Here is a 20,910-nt window from a genome sequence, read left to right as displayed (position 1 = left end):
GTGTGTTCAAGTTCAAAAACTTTTATTTCAGTAAAAGATTTCACTAGCATAGTGAATGAGTTTTGTGAATGAGTCACTGGGCCGAGTGAATACAAGTACAGCAAGTATTTACTTGTGAGTAAATACTTGCGAGTATTCGTCGTTCAAGTAATCTCTTGTGAATAAAAGCGACTCTTTACTTGCAAGTAAATACTTCCTAAATGAGATGGTATACTCACTGATCTATCGGAGATGAGGGTATACTTGCAAGTATGTACTCCATTTTAAAGTAAACATTATACAGTACAAGTATATATATATATTAAATAAATAAATATAGATAAATATATATATTGTTGAAGGTCTAAGGCCTTCATTTAAACATGTAAAATGTGAAGGTTTTGCATTATTGAGACTTGTGGATGGATTTTCATTAACAAAATAGCTTCAACATAACGAAGGAATACCACAAAGGTTCCATCTTCAATTACCCAAGCATTATTTTGCGGAAATTACTAGAGTCACACATAATTTAAATAAGTGTATTACACTATACTGAATGTGTTACATGCATTTATCAACAAGTAAATTTAAACAAGCATGGGTTATTGATAACTAGTTGAAAAACAAGTATTTACTCTTTAGGCAAGTATTTGCTGGTGGTTATTCACACCAAATTTATAGGTTTATGAGGATATATACTTCCTTGGAAAGGCTTTTTTAGAAGTACAAGTAAATACTCATGCTTATTCATTTCTGTTCAAGTAAATACTCAAATTATGAAAATTCAAGGCAAGTAAAAAAATGTAAAGAACAAGAACTTTAACTTAGAAAATAAGAATGTGTCAGCTGTTGCAATTTCATTTAATTTATAATTGATGGTTGATTATTACCTAATGATTACAAATTATTAAATATATTTTTTTTGCAAAGTTTTATTTACAATCTGTTTTAAATTAAACGATAAGTAAATATGATGACATTTATATAAATTAAATTAAAATTGGGGGAAAAATTATTAAAATGTATTATCTATACTAATATATAAAAATGAGATGGTGTGTGTTTGTGTGTCTGTCTACTACTCAATAACGCAAAAACTACTGAACCGACTGGGCTCAAATTGCACACACATGAAGCTACAGTTCCGAGGATACATATAGAACCATTCCCGCTTCGATATTGTCCTAGGGCTCTGCCCAGTGGGCTTTCAAAAATTTGAGGTGAGAGATTTAAAAGTAAATATTGATTGATGGTATATCCATGGTAACAAAGAACAAACCTACAAAGTTTAAAAATATAAACAAGCAGAACTAACTGTCAAATCCTATACTCTAATATGAGAAATGTTTGCTTGTATGTATGTATGCTTGCTTGCACAAAGATCTCGAAAACGGCTCCGACGATTTTCTTCAAATGTTGTAAATAGTTTATTTCTGGCCTAAAAACGAGTTTACTGCAGTTAGAACTGCCAACAAAAATCTAATTACGTAGAAAAATGAAACTGAAAATCACATTTTTTTAACATTAGTCTTATGGGTTGCTAGGTAACCATGTTGGCTGAATTAAATAACAAGGAAAAAGTAAACAAAAGACTTGAAGTTGTAGCATGTGTTCATAATAAGCCAACTACCCACAGTATATTAGCAAATTACAAATACAGTACAAAAGGAAAAACATCCCTTGTTAATATTTAGCAAAGATTATACTGAAGATTACTCGATACATTGTAGTCAAGGGTAGCAGCGCGAAGTCTGGGATCTGTTGATGACGATTAGATTAAGGTATCTGCAATCCTAAAATGCTATGGGAAGGGAAGGAAACAGGTCCGCGACGTAGGAAGTGGTGAAGGAAGTAGTAAAGGCAATCATAAAATGCTATGGGAATAGAGAGAAACAGGTCCGTGACGTAGAAAGTGATGAAGGAAGTAGTAAAGGCGAGCAGTCCGGAGTGTGGGGATTGTTTATGACGATAAGATTAGGGTATCTGCAATCCTAAAATGCTATGGGAAGGGAGGGAAACAGGTCCGCGACGTAGGAAGTGGTGAAGGAAGTAGTCAAGGCGAGTAGTCCGGAGTGTAGGAACTGTTTATGACGATTATATTAAGGTATCTGCAATCTTTAAATGCAATGGGAAAGGAGGGAAACAGGTTTGCAACACAGGAAGTGGTGAAGGAAGTAGTAAAGGCGAGTAGTATGGAGCGTGGGAACTGTTTATGACGATTAGATTAAGGTGTCTGCAATTCTGAAATGCTATGGGAATGGAGGGAAACAGGTCAATGACGTAGGAAATGGTGTAGGACGTAGTAAAGGCGAGCCGTGTGGAGTTTGGGAATGGATTTATGTATCTCCAATACTAAGACTGCTTTTAGAGTGAACTAATGATTTTCTCCGAGCAAAGCTCGGTCCCCAGGTAGTGAGTTTTGATTTCACAATTCCACTCCACACAGCTGGTTCAAACATATTAAATACTGCACGAATATTAAAACAGAGAGGGTAAGGATTATAAATTTAAAATAATGATGTCACTAGCCCGAATGTAAACATTATTTAACATTACTTAAATGGAGCTGTCAAACAATATGTTAATATAATTTCATCAGTTACACCATTTGTTTATGTTTATGATCTATTATACTGAGTCTGTTCTAATATTTGTGAAATGCTGTAATAATATTTTACAGGCAATAATTCGTTGTAAAAGAAATCATTCATGGATATAGGAAATAATTAAGATTCTATAATCATTGCCAAGCCATTATCCTGAGTTTTATGAGGTTTATTTTTATTTTTCTGTAAACAGCAATATAATCCCCCTTCCGCAGCAAATTTATAGACTTAGTGAATTTCCATTTACCTGATTATAATTTTGATAAAATATGTTAAAAAAATTACCCTATTCTTCATATTTATTTCAATTTTCCTATTTGTTTCTATTTTTCGGTTTGTAACTGTTGTGATAGTTTTTTTTTGTTTACAGTGCAAACCATTTTAACACGTTCTTTTATTGTACCTTAAAATCTATCATTGGTTTTGTATCGTAGGTAGCCTAAATAAGTACTCACAGTATGAGTACTTATTTTTTACTTATACTTATACTTTTCCCCCTCAATGAATTCGTGTATTTCACGAAGGTCAAATACCTACACACGACTAATCAGTACACCCCAAAATTGGGGTACCAAATTATTGGTAGTAATTTTATTGGGTTCAGACAAAACCCACCGATTAACAAAACTCTTATCACAAAACTGAGCACTGGCATACATCATGCATTGTTGACAAGACAAGCCAAAACGATTAAGTACACCACGCGACTACGCGACAGACAGCATTGAATTTGACGTTTAAGTTCGGCACTGCTCGGTAAGATTCGGAAGTGTTCGGCACAGCGCAGTAGTGGGGGAAGCGTTGTTCCGATTTCAAATTCCGCTGTCCCGTTTCTAGACAGACGAAAAAAAGGGCGGTGACGGTCTGACGGCAAGGTCTCCTGGGACAATTGGGGGGAGCGAGTGAGTAAGTTAACTTTCCCGTTTCGCTTCGCAGATTTTAGTTCTGTTAATTAATTGTTTTTGTTAGGTTAAATTTTTGTAATTGAAGATAAATATGTTTAGCTGAAAATTAATTATACAATTTTTAGTATGGAATAAATTGTGTGAGCAAGAAGTTTACATCTTGATTTCAACTTCGGCCCAAATAGGCTACTACAGGCTTGGATCTACGCTACACACAAACTTGTTAGGCCTATTTCTCAGTTTAGTTTCTCCTTCTCGTGGACGAATGCCAATAATATACTGTGGGCCTAGCTTGAGTTTTAATATTGCTATCTAAACACTGTCCTCGATTGGTGATAATGTTAAGATCAATATTGGGTGGTAAGTTATTGTGCAAAGTTCTATCATTTTTAGGTTGTAACTAGGCCTACTACTAAAGGGGTACAGTTTCAGCTCTCTGGGCTACGCTAATATTGATTGAAACTATTGAATTCAAAATATTGATTAATAATCAATTTTTAAATAGCCTATATCTATTATAAAATAAATCTATCATAATCCAACCCAACCAACCAAACTTGCTGATGGTGATAAAATCGCATGAAGGTTTACTAATAAAATCGATAATTTCAATCGATATTAGCGTAGCACTGTTAAGAAACTGTACCCGACTAAGTTATGATATCTCTTAAGGTATTCTCTTACCTTTAATGTTTATCTACAACACTAGCACTTAGGCCTATTTTTTTTATTAGCCTACCTATATTTTTTTATAAATTCTGCATAAGGTTTGATTTGGTTCAGTAAAATCTTAGATAGGCTAGGGCTAACATAATATTTTGTATGTTGAGTTAAGTAAGGATATTCCTCTGAAGTTGTTACATGTTTCTTTTTCACCCTTTTTCTGGATCGGTACAGTTCCAGAATCACTCCATTCCATGGGCATTTCTTCTTCAATCCATATTTGCCTAATCAGTTTACGGTATGAATTTCTTCAATACCGGTAGTGTTTTTACTGCAATATTTCATTAACTCTATTGCTAATTCATCTCCGCCTGGTGCTTTTCCCTTTTTTTAGTTTTTTATTGCTTCCTTTACTTCTTGTAGGGACAGTTCTTGTATACAGGTTTGTACATTTTGGTAGATTGTTAAGATCTTCATTGTTATCATCACCTTCTCCTTTAAAAAGATCCTCGAAGTATTCTTTCCATATTTTTAGAACGTTAGTTTTCTCAGTCGTTTTTATTCAAATTCTGTCTTTAACCCCTGTTTTTCCCCTTTTATATCCTTTCTGGAAATGTCTTACTGTAGGCCTAGCTTAAAAATCTTTCATGTTGTTGCTGAATCTTATCATTTTCAGCCTTATCAAGTTGGTTATGGATATAAATTTGCTTTTCTCTAAGGTCTTTAGTTACTTCTTAGTTTGTTCTTCTATACTCATTTCTATTTTCTTCTGTGGGCTTATTAAGAAAATTTATTTTCGTTCCTTTCCTTATTTCTAAATTTGCTCTTCACATGTTCTGTTAAACCAAGGCTTTCCAGTACGGTACGATTACTTTTCTTAAAACCAATGACTTCTTCTGCTGTTTCCGTTAGCCTATTATATTCTTGATTTTAAGCCATTCTTCATTTACATTTGTTTTCTGAGCGGAGCGAGCGAAGCTCTTATACGTTGACTTTTATGCATTTCGTAATACGCAAACTCCTCCTAGACGGCTGAATCAATCGTTTTCAAATTTTGCATGGTGATAAAGACCATATCGGTGAGTGCCAACATCTACATGGCGTTAAAAAAGTCTCTCAGGAATCCGCCCCACTGGGTCTCAAAGTTTCAATGTAATCCTTATGGAAGCAGTATTTGACACATAAACAAAGACATATGATCAGCTGTTGACTTTTGAATGCAGTAGATAAATAAATAGCTGATAGCATTATTCCACAGATATTAGAACATAAACGGTGGTAGGGCCTATGGATCATAAATAAATATAATCAAATGACTACACTAGCTTGAGGTCCGTGACGTCGGAAGTGGTGAAGGAAGTAGTAAAGGTGAGCAGTCTGGAGTGTGGAAACTGTTTAAGGCAATTAGATTTAGGTAGGTATCTGCATTCCTAAAACTCTATGGGAAGGAAGGAAAACGGGTCCGTGACGTAGGAAGTGGTGAAGGAAGTAGTCAAGGCGAGTTGCCCGGAGTGTGGGAACGGTTTATGACGATTAGATTAAGGTATCTGCATTCCTAAAATTCTATGGGAAGGGAAGAAAACGGGTCCGCGACGTATGAAGTGGTGAAGGAAGTATTCAGGGTGAGCTGTCCGGAGTGTGGGAACTGTTTATGACAATTAGATTAAGGTATCTGCAATCCTAAAATGCTATTGGAAGGGAAGGAAACAGGTCCGCGACGTAGGAAGTGGTGAAGGAAGTAGTAACGGCGAGCTGTTCGGGGTATGGGATCTGTTTATGACCATTAGATTAAGGTATTTTCAATCCTAAAATGCTATGGGAAGTGAGGAAAACAGGTCCGCGCCGTAGGAAGTAATGAAGGAAATAGTCAAGGTGAGCTGTCCGGAGTGTGGAAACTGTTTATGGCTATTAGATTAAGAAGGTATCTACAATCCTTAAATGCTATGGGACGGGAGGAAAACAGGTCCGCGATGTACGAAGTGGTGAAGGAATCAGTATAGGCGAGTTTTTCGGAGTTTGAGAACTGTTTATGATGATTAGATTAAGGTATCTTGTATCTACAATCTTAAAATTCTATGGGAAGAGAGGGAAACAGGTCTGCGACGTAAGAAGAGGAGAAGGAAGTAGTAAGGTGAGCAGTGTTGAGTTTGGGAACTGGAAACCGTGATTAATGTATATACAATGCTGAAATGCTATGAGAAGGGATGGAAGCATGCCCACGGCATAGAAAATGGTGAAAGAAGTAGTAAAGGCTAGCAGTGCGGAGTGTGGGCAATGTTTGTGGCAATTAGATTAACGTATATAAAATACTAAAATGCTATAGAAAGTGATGAAAACAGGTCCACGATGTAGGAAGTTAAGTAAAGTATGAACATATTGTGAGAACCGTCTGTGGTGGCAGTTAGATTAATGTATCTTCAATCCTAAAATGCTATGAGAAGGGAAGGAAACAGGCCCCACGACGTAGGAAGTGGTGAAGGAAGTAGTAAAGGCTGGCAGTGCAGAGTGAGGGAACCGTTTGGGCAGTAAGATAAATGTATCTAATACTTAAATGCTATGAGAAGGGAAGGAAAAAGGTTCCAGTGCTTTTTTAGTTTGTTTTGTGTGTTTGTTACCGGTTGTGTGGTGTTCAAAAAATATGTTTGATGTTATTGTCAGACGTTCCTCATTACTAATTGAACTTGTCATGAGTGTATCTTCTTTAGCTGTTGGCGCAATTCAAGTAACTTGTCGAACGATGCAGTAACACTAAACACATACATAAGGTAATAACCAAAATAACTCCGAACTATGGTTTCGCATGTGCTCGTAAAAAATTTGGAACACAAATGGTTTTTCCGTTAGGAAGGGATGGACCCAATGATTTCTGTTAACATTTGGTTAACGCTTCTAATGCACAAACTAACATAATGTGTCGTCCACAACTAAAAAGAGTGAACTGAACAATGTTTAAATAGAGTACTGATACTGGGAGGGAAAACCCAACAGGAAGTGGTTCATCCGCCCCGTGTGGCCAGGTATATATATATTATACTTCGCGCGGCTTAACTTCGCGCGAAGATAAAGCGCGCGGCTTAAATTCGCCTCGTGTGGCCGGGGCCATATTTCGATACGTATTCAATCGTTAACAATAGAAATTTACAACTGAGTTGACAACAGCTGAGTTTTACTCCATAGAGGCTAAACACGAATTTTTCCCCTAAAGAGTAAAAATGCTACTTTAGACCCGCAACACATGCACTAATGACGACTGTTTTTATGTAGTACTAGCTGTACCCGCGGGCTTTGCCCTGCTTAACTTCATATGTATTCGCATTTCCCTTGTCTGTGGCATGGCTCAATCACGTCCTGGTTGAAGTTCGTTCGCTACGCTCACTCACGTTCAGGTTGGAAATCTTTCGCTGCGCTCACTTGTTTTCAGGTTAGCTCGTTCGCTACGCTTACTCGCCTCCAGGTTGATGTTCGTTTGCTACGCTCACTCACCTTTTGGTTGCAAATTAGATGTTGTCATACATTTAAAAAGTCATCCCTTTTATTGTTTATAATAGGTTACAGTCCTTTGATAAAGGTTTTAATGTGTTAATATTTAACATTGGAGAATTTAAACCTTGTTAAGTGCACAGGTGTGCTGCGATTGGGGTCTAATACATTTGGACTTATTCAAAAGTAAAATAGTTTTCTGTGCCGCAATCTGTAGAAACACTGTGGCACTATTTCAAATCATGACTAATGCTAATAGAGAATTTATTCAAACCTACAAAACAGTTGGTGAAAGTAAACATCTGCTTTTAAATTATATTTATTTGTAAACATTGTAGATCAAAAAGTCTGACATTGGCCCACTTAAAACCCTCTGGGGCAGAGCCCTTTTGACGGATCTGCACCAAACTTCACTCGAACCATCCTTGAAAGATGCTTAATGCCTGAAAGTTTCATTACAATCTCGCATTTCCCGCTTCGTGCATTTCCCTTGTCTGTGGCATGGCTCAATCACGTCCTGGTTGAAGTTCGTTCGCTACGCTCACTCACGTTCAGGTTGGAAATCTTTCGCTGCGCTCACTTGTTTTCAGGTTAGCTCGTTCGCTACGCTTACTCGCCTCCAGGTTGATGTTCGTTTGCTACGCTCACTCACCTTTTGGTTGCAAATTAGATGTTGTCATACATTTAAAAAGTCATCCCTTTTATTGTTTATAATACAGTCCTTTGATAAAGGTTTTAATGTGTTAATATTTAACATTGGAGAATTTAAACCTTGTTAAGTGCACAGGTGTGCTGCGATTGGGGTCTAATACATTTGGACTTATTCAAAAGTAAAATAGTTTTCTGTGCCGCAATCTGTAGAAACACTGTGGCACTATTTCAAATCATGACTAATGCTAATACAGAATTTATTCAAACCTACAAAACAGTTGGTGAAAGTAAACATCTGCTTTTAAATTATATTTATTTGTAAACATTGTAGATCAAAAAGTCTGACATTGGCCCACTTAAAACCCTCTGGGGCAGAGCCCTTTTGACGGATCTGCACCAAACTTCACTCGAACCATCCTTGAAAGATGCTTAATGCCTGAAAGTTTCATTACAATCTGTCGAGCGGTTTTGGAGTCCATAACGTATATACACATATATATACATACATAGTTCCTCTTTTATAGATATAGATGACAAAAACAATATAATATGAACCCTTGATCACTCCGCTCAATTTTGTGGATGCATCTGCGAACGCCACCTAGTTAGTTTCCTGTGTCATTTTCTCTCAGAACTTGCAATCTGTTGCTGAACGATAATTAGAATTATTTTTTGTTTGTTTAGGTATTTATTAAGCTTTTCAATATCAAATCTTCTTCCACCCCTGTTTTTATCCCTTTTTACAGTTGCTAGCCTTTGTTTTATTGTTGTCAAGACCAAATAATGATCAGATCTACATTCCCCTCCATGAAGGCTTCGTACATCTGTAATCCAACATTTATTTCTTTATCTATTAGTACATTGTCTATTTGGTTCACTTCGTTTCCACCTGGAGATGTCCATGTTCCTTGTGTATTTTTGAGGGAAAGCCGTACTCACTGTGTAAAGATTAAGTGTAGGCCTATGGCAAAAACTCAATAGTCTTATTCCGTTTTCATTTGTCGCATCATGTAAACTTTCTCTTCCTGTTACTTACTTTTCTCCATACTGGTTCCTTATCTATATCTTAGCATTGGCATCGCCCATATAGATTTTAAGGTCATAATTTGGTATTTGACCAGAAAGTTGTTCTAATTGACTGTAAAACAAATCTTTATCTTCATCACTTTTCTCTTTGGTAGGGGCGTAAAAGCTCACCATAGATATATTTCTAAATTTACTTCTTAACCTAATCATACACAACCTTTCATTTACAGCCTCAAAGTAGTGATGGGCGATACGGGTCAATGTATCGATACTGCGTATCGATATGTATCGGAACGTGGGGTATCGTTACGTGTATCGTATCGTATCCTCATGTATCGATTTTTATCTGTATCGTTAAAATATCGTATCGTATTGTTTATTTGTAATTTTTTTTTAAATTTAAATATCTCAAATAGCCTATACAAGCTGCATAGACAAATACCATGTTACTTACAAGCTTGTAAAGAGGGCTAGTGCTTGTAAATCTTACCTCAGAAAAGCCGTTTCCTTCCTGTGTCTTTTTATTTGTATCAAACATGCATACATAACCTCCAAATTCCGGTAAACCCTCAAAATTGGAAAACATTTTGTTATTGTTTTCCTAGTTTTTACACAGGGATAATTAATTGAACCAAAAAATACTAATAATGATGGTGGGTATGCCACTTACACATTAAATAGTATAATATGGATAATGAGCACGGCCGCCTTTAACTGCAGGCCGCGGCCTTCGAACTGGCAACGTCGCAAGTGGTGTTGTAACAGCTGTTTTGTTTGGAAGCAGCTAATGGTATTTTTGTATTTAAGAAGGATTCGTTACTGAACTATGACAATATTGACTCCGCTTAAAAATGTACAAATATAGATTTTAATTCAGATTGTTCCGGTTTTCAATTCTGTATGTTTTATTTTGAATATTTTAACAAATTTATGTTCATAAATTTAAATTTAAATCAATGAAGTGCGAATTAATGAGCTGATGTCACCTGTCTGCCATGTTATCTTATGAGACGTCTGTCACTGAACAACACCACTTGCGATGTTGCCAATTCTACAAGGCCGCGGCCATGTAATGAGGGTCCCCACTTCCATTAATGGTGGCCCTAGTTTTGAGGTTATTTGCAAAACATAGCTGAAAATACATGTTTTACCAGTGTTTTTGAAGATGCTAGGTAAAATATCAAATTTTCACTACTGCTTTTGAGGAGAGGAAGATGGGAAGAAAAATTTCTTACCATAAAAATAAGATTTATATATATATTAATAAATAAACAATACGATATTCGATACGATATTGGCTATAGGTGTATCGATACGGGCATATCGATACACTCCTACGTATCGATACAAAATATTGATATTTTGCGGTCCTTGAATCGATATTTGTATCAATACGTATCGATACGCACATCACTACCTCAAAGTTGATGAGTGATTCCAAATGAGTCTTCCTTACTGCCACTCCCACACCTGCTTTATATCCTCCATCATCTCTTCCACTATAATATATTGTGTAACTTTTTGAATTTACTTTGCCACAAAGACTTCCTGTAGGGCCACTATGTCCATCTTGTACTTTTCTAATTCATCGTTCAGGATATCAATCGCACCCGGTACTGCTAGGGCTCTAATATTCCATGTGCCAAATCTCAAATCCTTTTTGGGTAGCATGGGTCTTTTTCCAGGACTTCCAGTCTTCTCCAAGGCTATTTGTTGACGCTTCATATCTGGATCCTTTTACCAAGGTAGGGTGATTGGCCCTACGCTCAACCCCCAATGTGAAGGGAGGACCCATACTTATGGTCAGCGGATCCTTCAGGGGGTCAGCGCACGGAGTTTTTGAACATGTCTTACTTTAATATTTCCTTATTTATATTATTTTTACTTTTTATATATACCTGTCACACCCGTGGTAATTCTATAAAAGGCCTAGGCATAATACAATAATTAGGCTAGTCAATTGTTTAAAATTATATTGTTATTAGGCCTACTTACTTTATTTCATACTTTGCCTATAAACTTCAGGTTATATGCAGAATGCCTATAGTCATTGTATAAAATGCCTGCATTATATACTTTGCCTGCAACATTTATAATATCAATTACGAAGAAATAAATTGATAAGTAAAACGTTTTGCCAACAGAGCGGACATAATAAAGTGTGATATGTCGGCTTTTGCAATGCTACTTCAATGCTGTGGGCCGCTCCGTTTGCCCAACAATGGTGGGGGGGCAACACAGTGGCTTTGATTAACTATTATTGATTACCAGACTAGTGCGATCCAGTTGGACTATAATACATCGATGGAGAGGCCCACCCAAAATGGACAGCCAAGGGGCTAGGGTGAATGAAGTTGATGGGATGGTTGAATTTTTCTTTGTTTGAAATCTGGCATTTTGTCATTTTTATTTTCTCCCCCTACCTATTCTTCTTAGTATATGGAGAAAGTATTGTTTTTGTCAAAATTTTTGAGTTTGAGTTTTGAGTGGATGTATCCATTTTAGGTGACCCCTGAACCCAAAAAAGTGGATTTCGAAGTGATGTCTGTGTGTGTGTCCGTATGTGTGGATGTGTACAAAGCTACAGACTACACCTGTTGTCCGATTTTGATGAAATTTGGTATGTAGGTAGGCCTACTGATCTATGGTAGGCCTATCTCCAGGCGTTTTTTTTAATTTTTTTGAAATTCTTATTTTTAATGGGGATTTTCCCATAAAACCCCATAAAATAACGGAAAAATCAGATTTCCTAGAAAATGGCCCAAACGATATTGATAAAAATGTCCCAAATCCCAATTCCGTAAAAATTACGGCTCAAAAGCTCTCGTAACTTTAAAAAATCCTAAACAATTTTTAAAAATCAGATTTTGGAAAATAGCCTACCAGGTTTGATTAAAATTAATGTGCTATGGTCCTTGTAATTCCAAACAAAATAATGCAACTTCCATTAGGCCTACTATAACAATTATGGTTCAAAAGTAATTGCAACTTTTGTGATTTTTTCCTACAAAATTTTCATAGTTACTCCCACCGCTTAGCCATGATAAAGGTTGTTGACAAGCTTATGGGAGAAAGTATGCGTCAGATTGCTGATACCATTTATTTTGCTTGTCATTAAGTTAAAGTGTCCACTCAAAACTGTTTTTATACTTTTGATTTTATTGTTTGTAAGATGAGAAAAATAATGTAGGCTAATAATAGACTTAAGTTAATCACATTTCTGAATTATCTATCTAGCTTAGTTAAAATTGTTAATGTTCATTCTGTAAAGTCTAATATGTCTTTTTTCTAGCCTCTAAAGCCTATTAAAGTTGAATATTTTGTCAATAAGTTAGTATGAAAATGGTTGGCAATTCAGTTGGATGTGAACAGTTTTATAGCCTACATAACTTTTACACCTTGACAACAAATTAACTACCGGTATGCCTAAGTTTATGTGTAGGATGGACTGGGACTTAACTTAATGGTGTTTTTATACAATTAAATAATATGTTTTTAAGTGAATATTTTTCTAGGATTAAACATCCAGCAAACTAATTGAACTGTGCTCAATTTCAGCTGTGAAACATGCAAGAACAGTGGGGTTGTCGAATTGCTCATCAGCAATAAGCAACTTCACCTCTCCACAAGCATCACTAACAATAATCAACAGATCCCAATTTACTGGAAGAAGCTACACCTTGAATAATTGCAATTTTGGAACTTTTAGCTTACCGACTATACTCAGCAGGTACAGTGTTGTTACAATCATCACCTAATTGTTGAATTAATCATAGTTGTGCAAACCTCCTATCAAATAGTTTTGTCTAATTTGTACCTAAACTTTTTATTTAACGAAACCAATCTTGACATTTTATTGCTATAGAATCATTAAATTATCAATAAAAAAAAATAGACCTATCAAGAAATATGAGAGAAAATATTAATTTGATAGTAGCACACTGAGTGAGACTTGTGCAGAGAAATAAAGTACAGAGGAAACATTCATTGGTCGCTTTAGTGGTGTCTAGCACTAGTGCTGGTGGCAAGGGCAAGATCCAACAACACCCTTCTCGTCCTCATGTTGGTATTATAACGCTTACAGTGGAGGAAGACCATTGCCATTGCCATTGCCCTGTGCAATAGGATATTCTGCCGTTTGGACTTGTCTGCAGGTATACTTCCTGCATATCATACCAGAGCTGAAAGCGCACGGTTATCCCACATGCATGTTTCCTCTATACCTTACTCCTTTGTGGACTCATTCAACATTGTTTTAAAAAATACCCCGGCCGCAGCAAACCTGCCAACTAAGCAAATTTCCAGTTGCCTGAATTGATTTTCAATAAAATGTATTTAAATGGCAACCCATAAGGCCCATGTTAATTTTTTTCAAATATCAAATTCATTTTTTGTGCTTATTTTTGAGTCTTTTTTAGCGAATTTCCCTATAGGGAAGTAGCTATTACCGTAGGTCTCATAGTGAAGATCTAGGCCCGGGAACGATTTACTTTTTCATTTTGATGTCCCCAGAGGCCAAAAACACCATTTGTTAAAATTTTTATATATATATATCTATAAATAGATATATAGTATATGTGTGTCCGTCTGGACGATAACTTAAGTAATTATTGTCCGATTTTGATAAAATTTGGTTTGAAGGTGTAAGGCGGGATAAACTTGAATGAGTTTGCGAACCAGCATGATCAGCCCATGGCAACGGGGTTTAATGGGGGGCTTTATGGGGTGAAAACGGGCTTTTCTAACTTTTTACCCTTAAAACACAAAATACAAAATTTATCAATTTTTCTCCAGACCTTTTTAAAGAGCTTAAAAAAACGAATAATTTTGTTCCAAATTGTTTTTGTACACGGTGATTGGTTAGGGAGAAAATTCAAAAAAATTTTAATTTAAAATTCCCATTCTTGGAGAATATTGTAAAATGTTGTAGTTGGCTTGTTTATGGATATATTTTGATCAAACTTGGCGACTTTATTTATTTCATACTAAGCTATTGATATTTTAATAAAAAACACACTTTATTAGTTTCCCTGTAGCAGCTAACCTAGGTACCTCGTTAAACATAAATGTTAATTTAATAGATTAATTGAAAATCAATCCAGGCAAATGGAAATTCACTTAGTCGGCAGGTTTGCTGGGGGTATTTAATTTTTAAAGGGATTCTGCACATCTACAGGAAAATATCTTTCATTTGGCACCAACCGCGTGTAATTCGGTCCAGTAAGTATGGTCAGGTAGCTGTCATAAGTTTTGCAAAAGTTTTTTTTGTAAAATATTAATAACTTGTATAAACTAAATAAATTTACCAAGTTTGATCAAAATATATCCATAAACAAGAAAACTTCAACATTTTACAATATTTTTCATAAGAATAACATGGGAATTCTAAAATAACCATTTTTTTTAATTTTCTCCGTAGCCAATAATTGTACAAAAACACTTTGATGGTACTAAATTATTTGTTTTTTTAAACTCTTTAACCCTCCGAGTGTCCATAGTTTAGGCCTTAATGTCCACCTATTTTTGGCCCCTTTGCAAGGTTTTATTAAAACGGATCTGAGAAGCTTAAAACAATGTTAATTCTAATGTTCTATATACCATTTTGTTTGGAAAATCATGGGCTTCAATATTATATATAAAACATAAGGAACATTTTTTCAAAAAAAAATTTTTAGGTAAAAAAAAATATAATTTCGAAAATTTTCAAAAAAAAAAAAAGTTCGCGCTCAATGAAATTGTATAAATTATAGGCCTATAAATATTTGAAAATAGCCACTTTGTTCTAAATTTAATGAGGATTACAAATATATAATCATATAGCGAGATAAGTTATCAAATAAATAAGTTATGAGCGAAAAACGGATTTCAGTACATAGCGTTTAGCTAAGAATGCATAGCCTAACCATAGCTAGGAATCTGGCTGATAATTTACATCAATATCACTACCTACTTCTTCAGGATCATCAACCAGCACTTCAAAACCACTTAAATCTTCTTATAATGCACCACGTATATCACTACTTTTGATTTTTAACACTAAAACAATGTAAACGTAATAAAACACATCAGTCATCGGTCCGGGGGAACCTAGCTGTTTACAAATACACGCACGTCAGCTGTCTGCTACAATATTTTCGGAACTAAAATGAATAGCGCTTAGAGACAGACCTCTGGAGAAAGCTTAGAATATTACGGAAAGAACGATACCTAACTCGATCCAGTTCAATCCGATTCAGTCAGTCATAGAGCCTTCGCCGTAAACGATGTTTGTGCGTCTTAAAAGCGACGCGTGACCCTACACAAAGTGTGTTGTGCGTCGTTTTTATGACGCGTGACACTCGGAGGGTTAAAATGGGTTGGAGAGAAGTTGAAAAATTTTGTGTAGAATACTTTTCAATAAGTTAAGTTTAATGTATTATTGAGGTTCTATTGCATTTTCTTCTAGAAAAAGTAATGTGTGTATTAAATTTCAGCAGCTTGAAATTCTTGCAACCAAAACCATTGCAAGTGGACACAGTTAGAAGTGTTATAAAGTTTTCCAAATCTGGGAAGAGGAAAACAGTAAAACTGGTTCTTCAAAAATTTTACCGGCTGCATTGGTAAGAATTTTTACATCTAAATTACCGGTAGTTATATTTTAATTTATGGACAGTATTGAACCACAGCCACCTCTAATACAAGGCTGCGGCAAGCAAAAAGTGGCAACGTCGCATCTGTGTCTTGGCACGTGTGCGCTGTAATTATACTCAAGAGGAAAAGGTTGAGAGAATTTATACAAAGAAGTTTAATTTATTAAGAGAAAAAATGAGTAGCCTAAGTGTTGTTATGAGAAGTGATTCGCGGCTGAATGTATGCAACAATGGATATGGTCATGTGATGGAATTACACGGGCTGTTAAAAACAAAGACATTTAAAAATTAATACATAAAACAAAGAGACCTGACTGAACATACTGCCCCTTTTGAACCAACAGGGTTCAACAAAAACAAGAGAAATTAAAATATAAAATATTAACACAAACAAAAAAACTGAGTGGGATATTTATGTAAAATTGATTGTCTGAGGAACACATTTAAGGGATGGGAAACACTTTTATCACTGGTCTTGTATACTTGACTGTACTGTTCACTGTTTTAACTTTGACCACTCTGACAATGTCGTCCAGTCCAGTTGAAGTTTCCACTATTCGACCTAATGGCGAACATAGGGGAGCAGTTCTGGTGTCTTGAAGTAAAACAAGGTCACCAACCTTGAGGTTTTCTTTTTTGAGGTTCCACACAACGCTGTTGAAGGGTGTTCTTGGCTCCAATGGCGCAAAATATTTTGGGTAAAAGCTTGAACACTTTGCCAACGCTTAAGGCGGTTAGAAGTCAAATCCGTGAGGTCCGGTTCAGGAACAGATATCAGAGAAGAGCCAATGAGAAAATGGCCCGGAGTTAAAGCTGTTAAGTCCAAAGGGTCTGAGGAAAGAGGAGTTAATGGTCTTGAGTTCATTAGTTTTGCAAGTAAATAGCTACAACATAACTCTAAATGAAGAAAGGAGACTGATTTCAAAGGAGCAAGGCGAGTCTTAGACATAATTTTTCGGATGATAACTTGACCATCAGCAGTTGTTGTACAAAGAAATACAACAGCAGCATAACCATGAAAAGATGCATCTGCAAATCCATGAAGTTGAATTGAACTGCCTGATGTAAGCTCTAAATTTTTTGGAATTAGGATTAGGAAACGTCAGACAATTCTTCAAGAAAACTCATCCAGGGCTCAGTCAATTATAGGGGTAAGGGATCATCCCAATTCAAATTCTGTGTCCAAAGGTATTGCATAAAACATTTAGCTTTCATAGTTACTGGTGTTATAAAACCTACTGGGTCATAGATTTTGGCAATGATGCTCAACACTTTTCGTTTAGTATGTGGATTTGTTGTACATGGCTCTGAAATGTTGAAATGGTAAGAAAATGTATCTGTAATAGATGACCAATGTAGACCTAGAATGCTGAAATGGGCTTGTGATGCATCATGGAAGAACATACGAGTTTCTAGATGTTCTTGAGGCATATGTATAATTAAGAAGCTTCTGTGAATTGAAGGTCCATTGATTTTATTAGGAATGACAATTGTGAAACAATAATGTACGCTGATGACACAACTCTTCTATTTATGCATGACTTACCACAAGAATTACACTCCAACATCTTATCCTCAACAGACAAAGCACTGCAGTACTGCCTTCAAAATGACCTGGCCATTAATCCATCAAAAACAACCCAGTTAAACTTCAGCCGAAAACATGAACAAATCCAAGAAATTCCTGAAATAACCGTTGAAAAAAACTCAAAACTGCTGGGCCTGACAATTGATGAAGACCTCTCCTGGAACGACCACATACACAACCTGACCAAAAAACTTGCATCTGGTGTCCATGTAATAAAGAGGATGAAATGGATAGGAGGTCTGGAAACAGCTAAGACAGCATACTATGCTGTAATAGAATCGCATATAAGGTATTGCTTAATATCTTGGGGAGGAACATCAGAAGCAAACCTCAACAAAGTGTTGGTACTCCAGAAAAAAGCTGTCAGGGCACTCTCCGGCCTTGAGCGCTTAGACAGCTGCAGGGAAGCATTTAAATCCCTTAAGCTCCTAACAGTGACAGCACTCTACATCCATGGAGTTGTCCTGTACACAAAAAAACTTAACCTTCCCAGAAATGAGAATTTTCACTCCTACCACACCAGAAAAGCAGCCGACTACAACCTTCCGATCCACCACACTACACAATACAGCAGAAAACCCTCTTATATTGGCCGAAAAATCATCAACTCTCTTCCAAACAACCTCAAGAACGCAACAGGAAACCAATTCAAACAGCAACTCTGGAGCTACAAAATTTGATGAAGCTATAGCTATTTTAAAAGAACTCTATATCCGTCCTAAGAATGAGATTTATTCCAGACATCTTCTAGTAACTCATTTTCAGAAGTCAGGGGAATCAGTTGACCAATATTTACAAGCTTTGAAAGATTTAAGTAAACCTTGTAATTTTTCCCAAGTTTCTGCTGAACAAAATAAAAATGACTATATTGGTGATGCATTTATCAGAGGTTTGATTTCCCCAGTTATCCGACTAAGACTTCTAGAAAATAAAGCATTAACTTTGAACGAAGCTTTTGAGAAAGCTAGAGTTTTGGAATTAGCTCAGTATCAATCAGAATCTTATAACAAGCAACATTCTCAATTATATTGCATGCAACATTCTACTACTTCAGAACCAGAATCTGTCAAAAGTAACATGTCCTCAAATAATGCAGAGGAAACTTGTTTATCAGCCACTTCCTGGAAATGTTATTTCTGTGGTTCCAGTATAAACATACTAGAAGTGAATGTCCTGCTGCAAATCATATTTGTCATTCTTGTGACAAGAAAGGACATTTCATAAAGGTTTGTAAGTCAGGAAGTAATTCATTACCTCCTACAAAACTTGACTCTAAAAAAACTTTCAGCAAAAATCCAGCTACATGTGCAGCTGCACCTAAATCTTTATCTAAATCTACTATTATGATTGAAGTAAATGGGATTAAAACTGATGCCTTAGTTGATAACAGGCCCGCTTTTATAAACGGGCAGACTGGGCATATCCCCAGGGGCGCCGGTGGTTTAGGGGTGCCCGCTGGGTGCCCCCAAACCACCGCCCGCCAGCAGTAGGAAAAAAGGGGGCGCTACTCTTGGGTTTGCCCAGGGCTCGACTGACCCTTAACGCGGCCCTGGTTGATACTGGTAGTTCGGAAACATTTATTAGTAAATCTCTAGTAGAAAAGAGGGGAATAACAATCTTTCCAACCACCATTAGTGTCACTATGGCTTCTACTTCTTATCAACCAGTTACAGCTGGCTACAGTCTTGTTGATTTGTCGATTCAAGGTCATATTTACAACAAAACTAAACTCCTTGTTTTAGACGGTTTATGCGCTGATGTTGTCGTAGGACATGACATTTTCAAGGAACACTCAAGCGTTGAAGTCTCATTTGGGGGTAAGAAACCTGTGCGGACTTACAGCAGCAAAGGTTGCACCCGTCCACTTGATTTCAAACTTAACTCTTGACTGTAGACCTATTGCAGTTAAATCACGACGTTATTCAGAAGAAGATTCGAAATTCATAAAAGAAGAAACTGAACGCTTATTAAAAGAGGGTATCATTGAACCAAGCACTTCACCTTGGTACCAAGCACTTTAACGCACAAGTACTTGTAGTTAAAGGTGAAACAAAAAAGAAGCGAATGTGCATTGATTATTCCAAAACAATAAATCGATTCACTCAACTTGACGCCTACCCACTTCCCAGAGTTGAAGATGTCGTTAAAAAAGTTTCAAAGTTCAGTGTTTTTAGCACTATTGACCTTAAGAGTGCTTACCATCAAATAAAAATTGAAAATGAAGAACGAATATATACAGCATTTGAAGCCTGTGGGCGCCTTTACCAATTTTGCAGAATTCCTTTTGGTGTTACGAATGGTGTCTCCTGTTTCCAAAGAAAAATCCGTCCTGATCCAGACCGCCTTCAGCCGCTCTTGAAACTACCACTTCCTCATGATGTCCAATCATTGCGTCGAACCATGGGCATGTTCGCTCATTATTCTGACTTTATCAAGGAGTTTTCAGAGAAGATTATTATCAATTATCAATTATCAATTAGTTAAGATGGGGACGCCACTATGTGCGTATTTTAACCCAAATATGAGTGAAGGATGAGTGTAGGATGAGTGGCGCGATCTTGTAGTCTTGTTAGTGACTAAGGCCGATATGTTCCTTAGACACAGCTGTTAATTAATAGCCCATACAGCTAATGGCAACTAAGGGACCTACAGTTTATAGTGGAATCCGAACCACATTTTTCCTTGTAATTTACGAATTGGTCTAATTATCAGGATAGTACTGCGGATAGTCGTAGTACTCACTAGTGCGGACGTTAATCCACACCAGGGAGCATCGCATCCACAGTGCATCCCTATAAATATCCACAATTCGTGACCTCCTAGTAGCTGGATTACAGGACGACGCCACCCGTCCCAGTCCCTTTCATTGACTAAAAGTTTTCCATTATCAGAAGAAGCAATTAACTCCTTCAATGAATTGAAAAATGAAATAGTAACTGCAACTAAAGCCCCAATCCAAAATGACATACCATTTACAGTTGAGACCGATGCATCTGAGTTTGCAATCGGCTCAACCTTGTCAGAAGCAGGACGTCCAGTAGCTTTTTATTCTAAAACATTATCAAAATCTGAAAAGAACCATTCTTCTGTTGAAAAAGAAGCTCAAGCAATCGTAGAATCTCTTAAGAAGTGGAGACACTATCTTATAAGATAGTCGGCCATTCCTACTCATTACAGACCAAAGATCAGTTTCTTTCATGTTTTACAATAAAGGATTTGGAAAAATAAAGATTGAAAAGATACAACGTTGGCGTTTAGAACTGTCTTGTTTCAAGTATGATATCATATATCGACCACAAGATTCTACCACTGGATTAGATCGAAAAACTTACCTTTTTCACTGGAAGAAGTTCGTCGAACGACAGCTCAATGTCGAATTT

General features: G+C 36.4%; 1 protein-coding gene across 2 annotated transcripts in view; it reads left to right on the top strand.

Annotated features, from left to right (window-relative positions):
• Positions 1-3,476: 3,476 nt before the first annotated feature.
• The window catches only part of LOC128987882 (39S ribosomal protein L35, mitochondrial), a 38,479-nt gene continuing 21,045 nt past the window's right edge, over positions 3,477-20,910 (top strand). The window contains exons 1-3 of one of the 2 annotated variants that reach the window (XM_054408957.1): positions 3,477-3,853; positions 12,872-13,043; positions 15,790-15,912. In XM_054408957.1, the coding sequence (XP_054264932.1) occupies positions 3,832-3,853; positions 12,872-13,043; positions 15,790-15,912 (317 nt within the window). In that variant the 5' untranslated portion in view covers positions 3,477-3,831. Of the gene's footprint in view, positions 3,854-12,871; positions 13,044-15,786; positions 15,913-20,910 lie in introns of both variants that reach the window. The other variant, XM_054408956.1, reaches the window with a different exon arrangement.

The sequence above is a fragment of the Macrosteles quadrilineatus genome, unplaced genomic scaffold (assembly GCF_028750875.1).
Source record: "Macrosteles quadrilineatus isolate MER2022 unplaced genomic scaffold, UCM_ALF_1.0 Scaffold_2__2_contigs__length_208266976, whole genome shotgun sequence".
Lineage (NCBI taxonomy): Eukaryota > Metazoa > Arthropoda > Insecta > Hemiptera > Cicadellidae > Macrosteles > Macrosteles quadrilineatus.
Note: the sequence above shows the minus strand (reverse complement) of the source record. Positions and strands in the feature narration are given on the sequence as shown.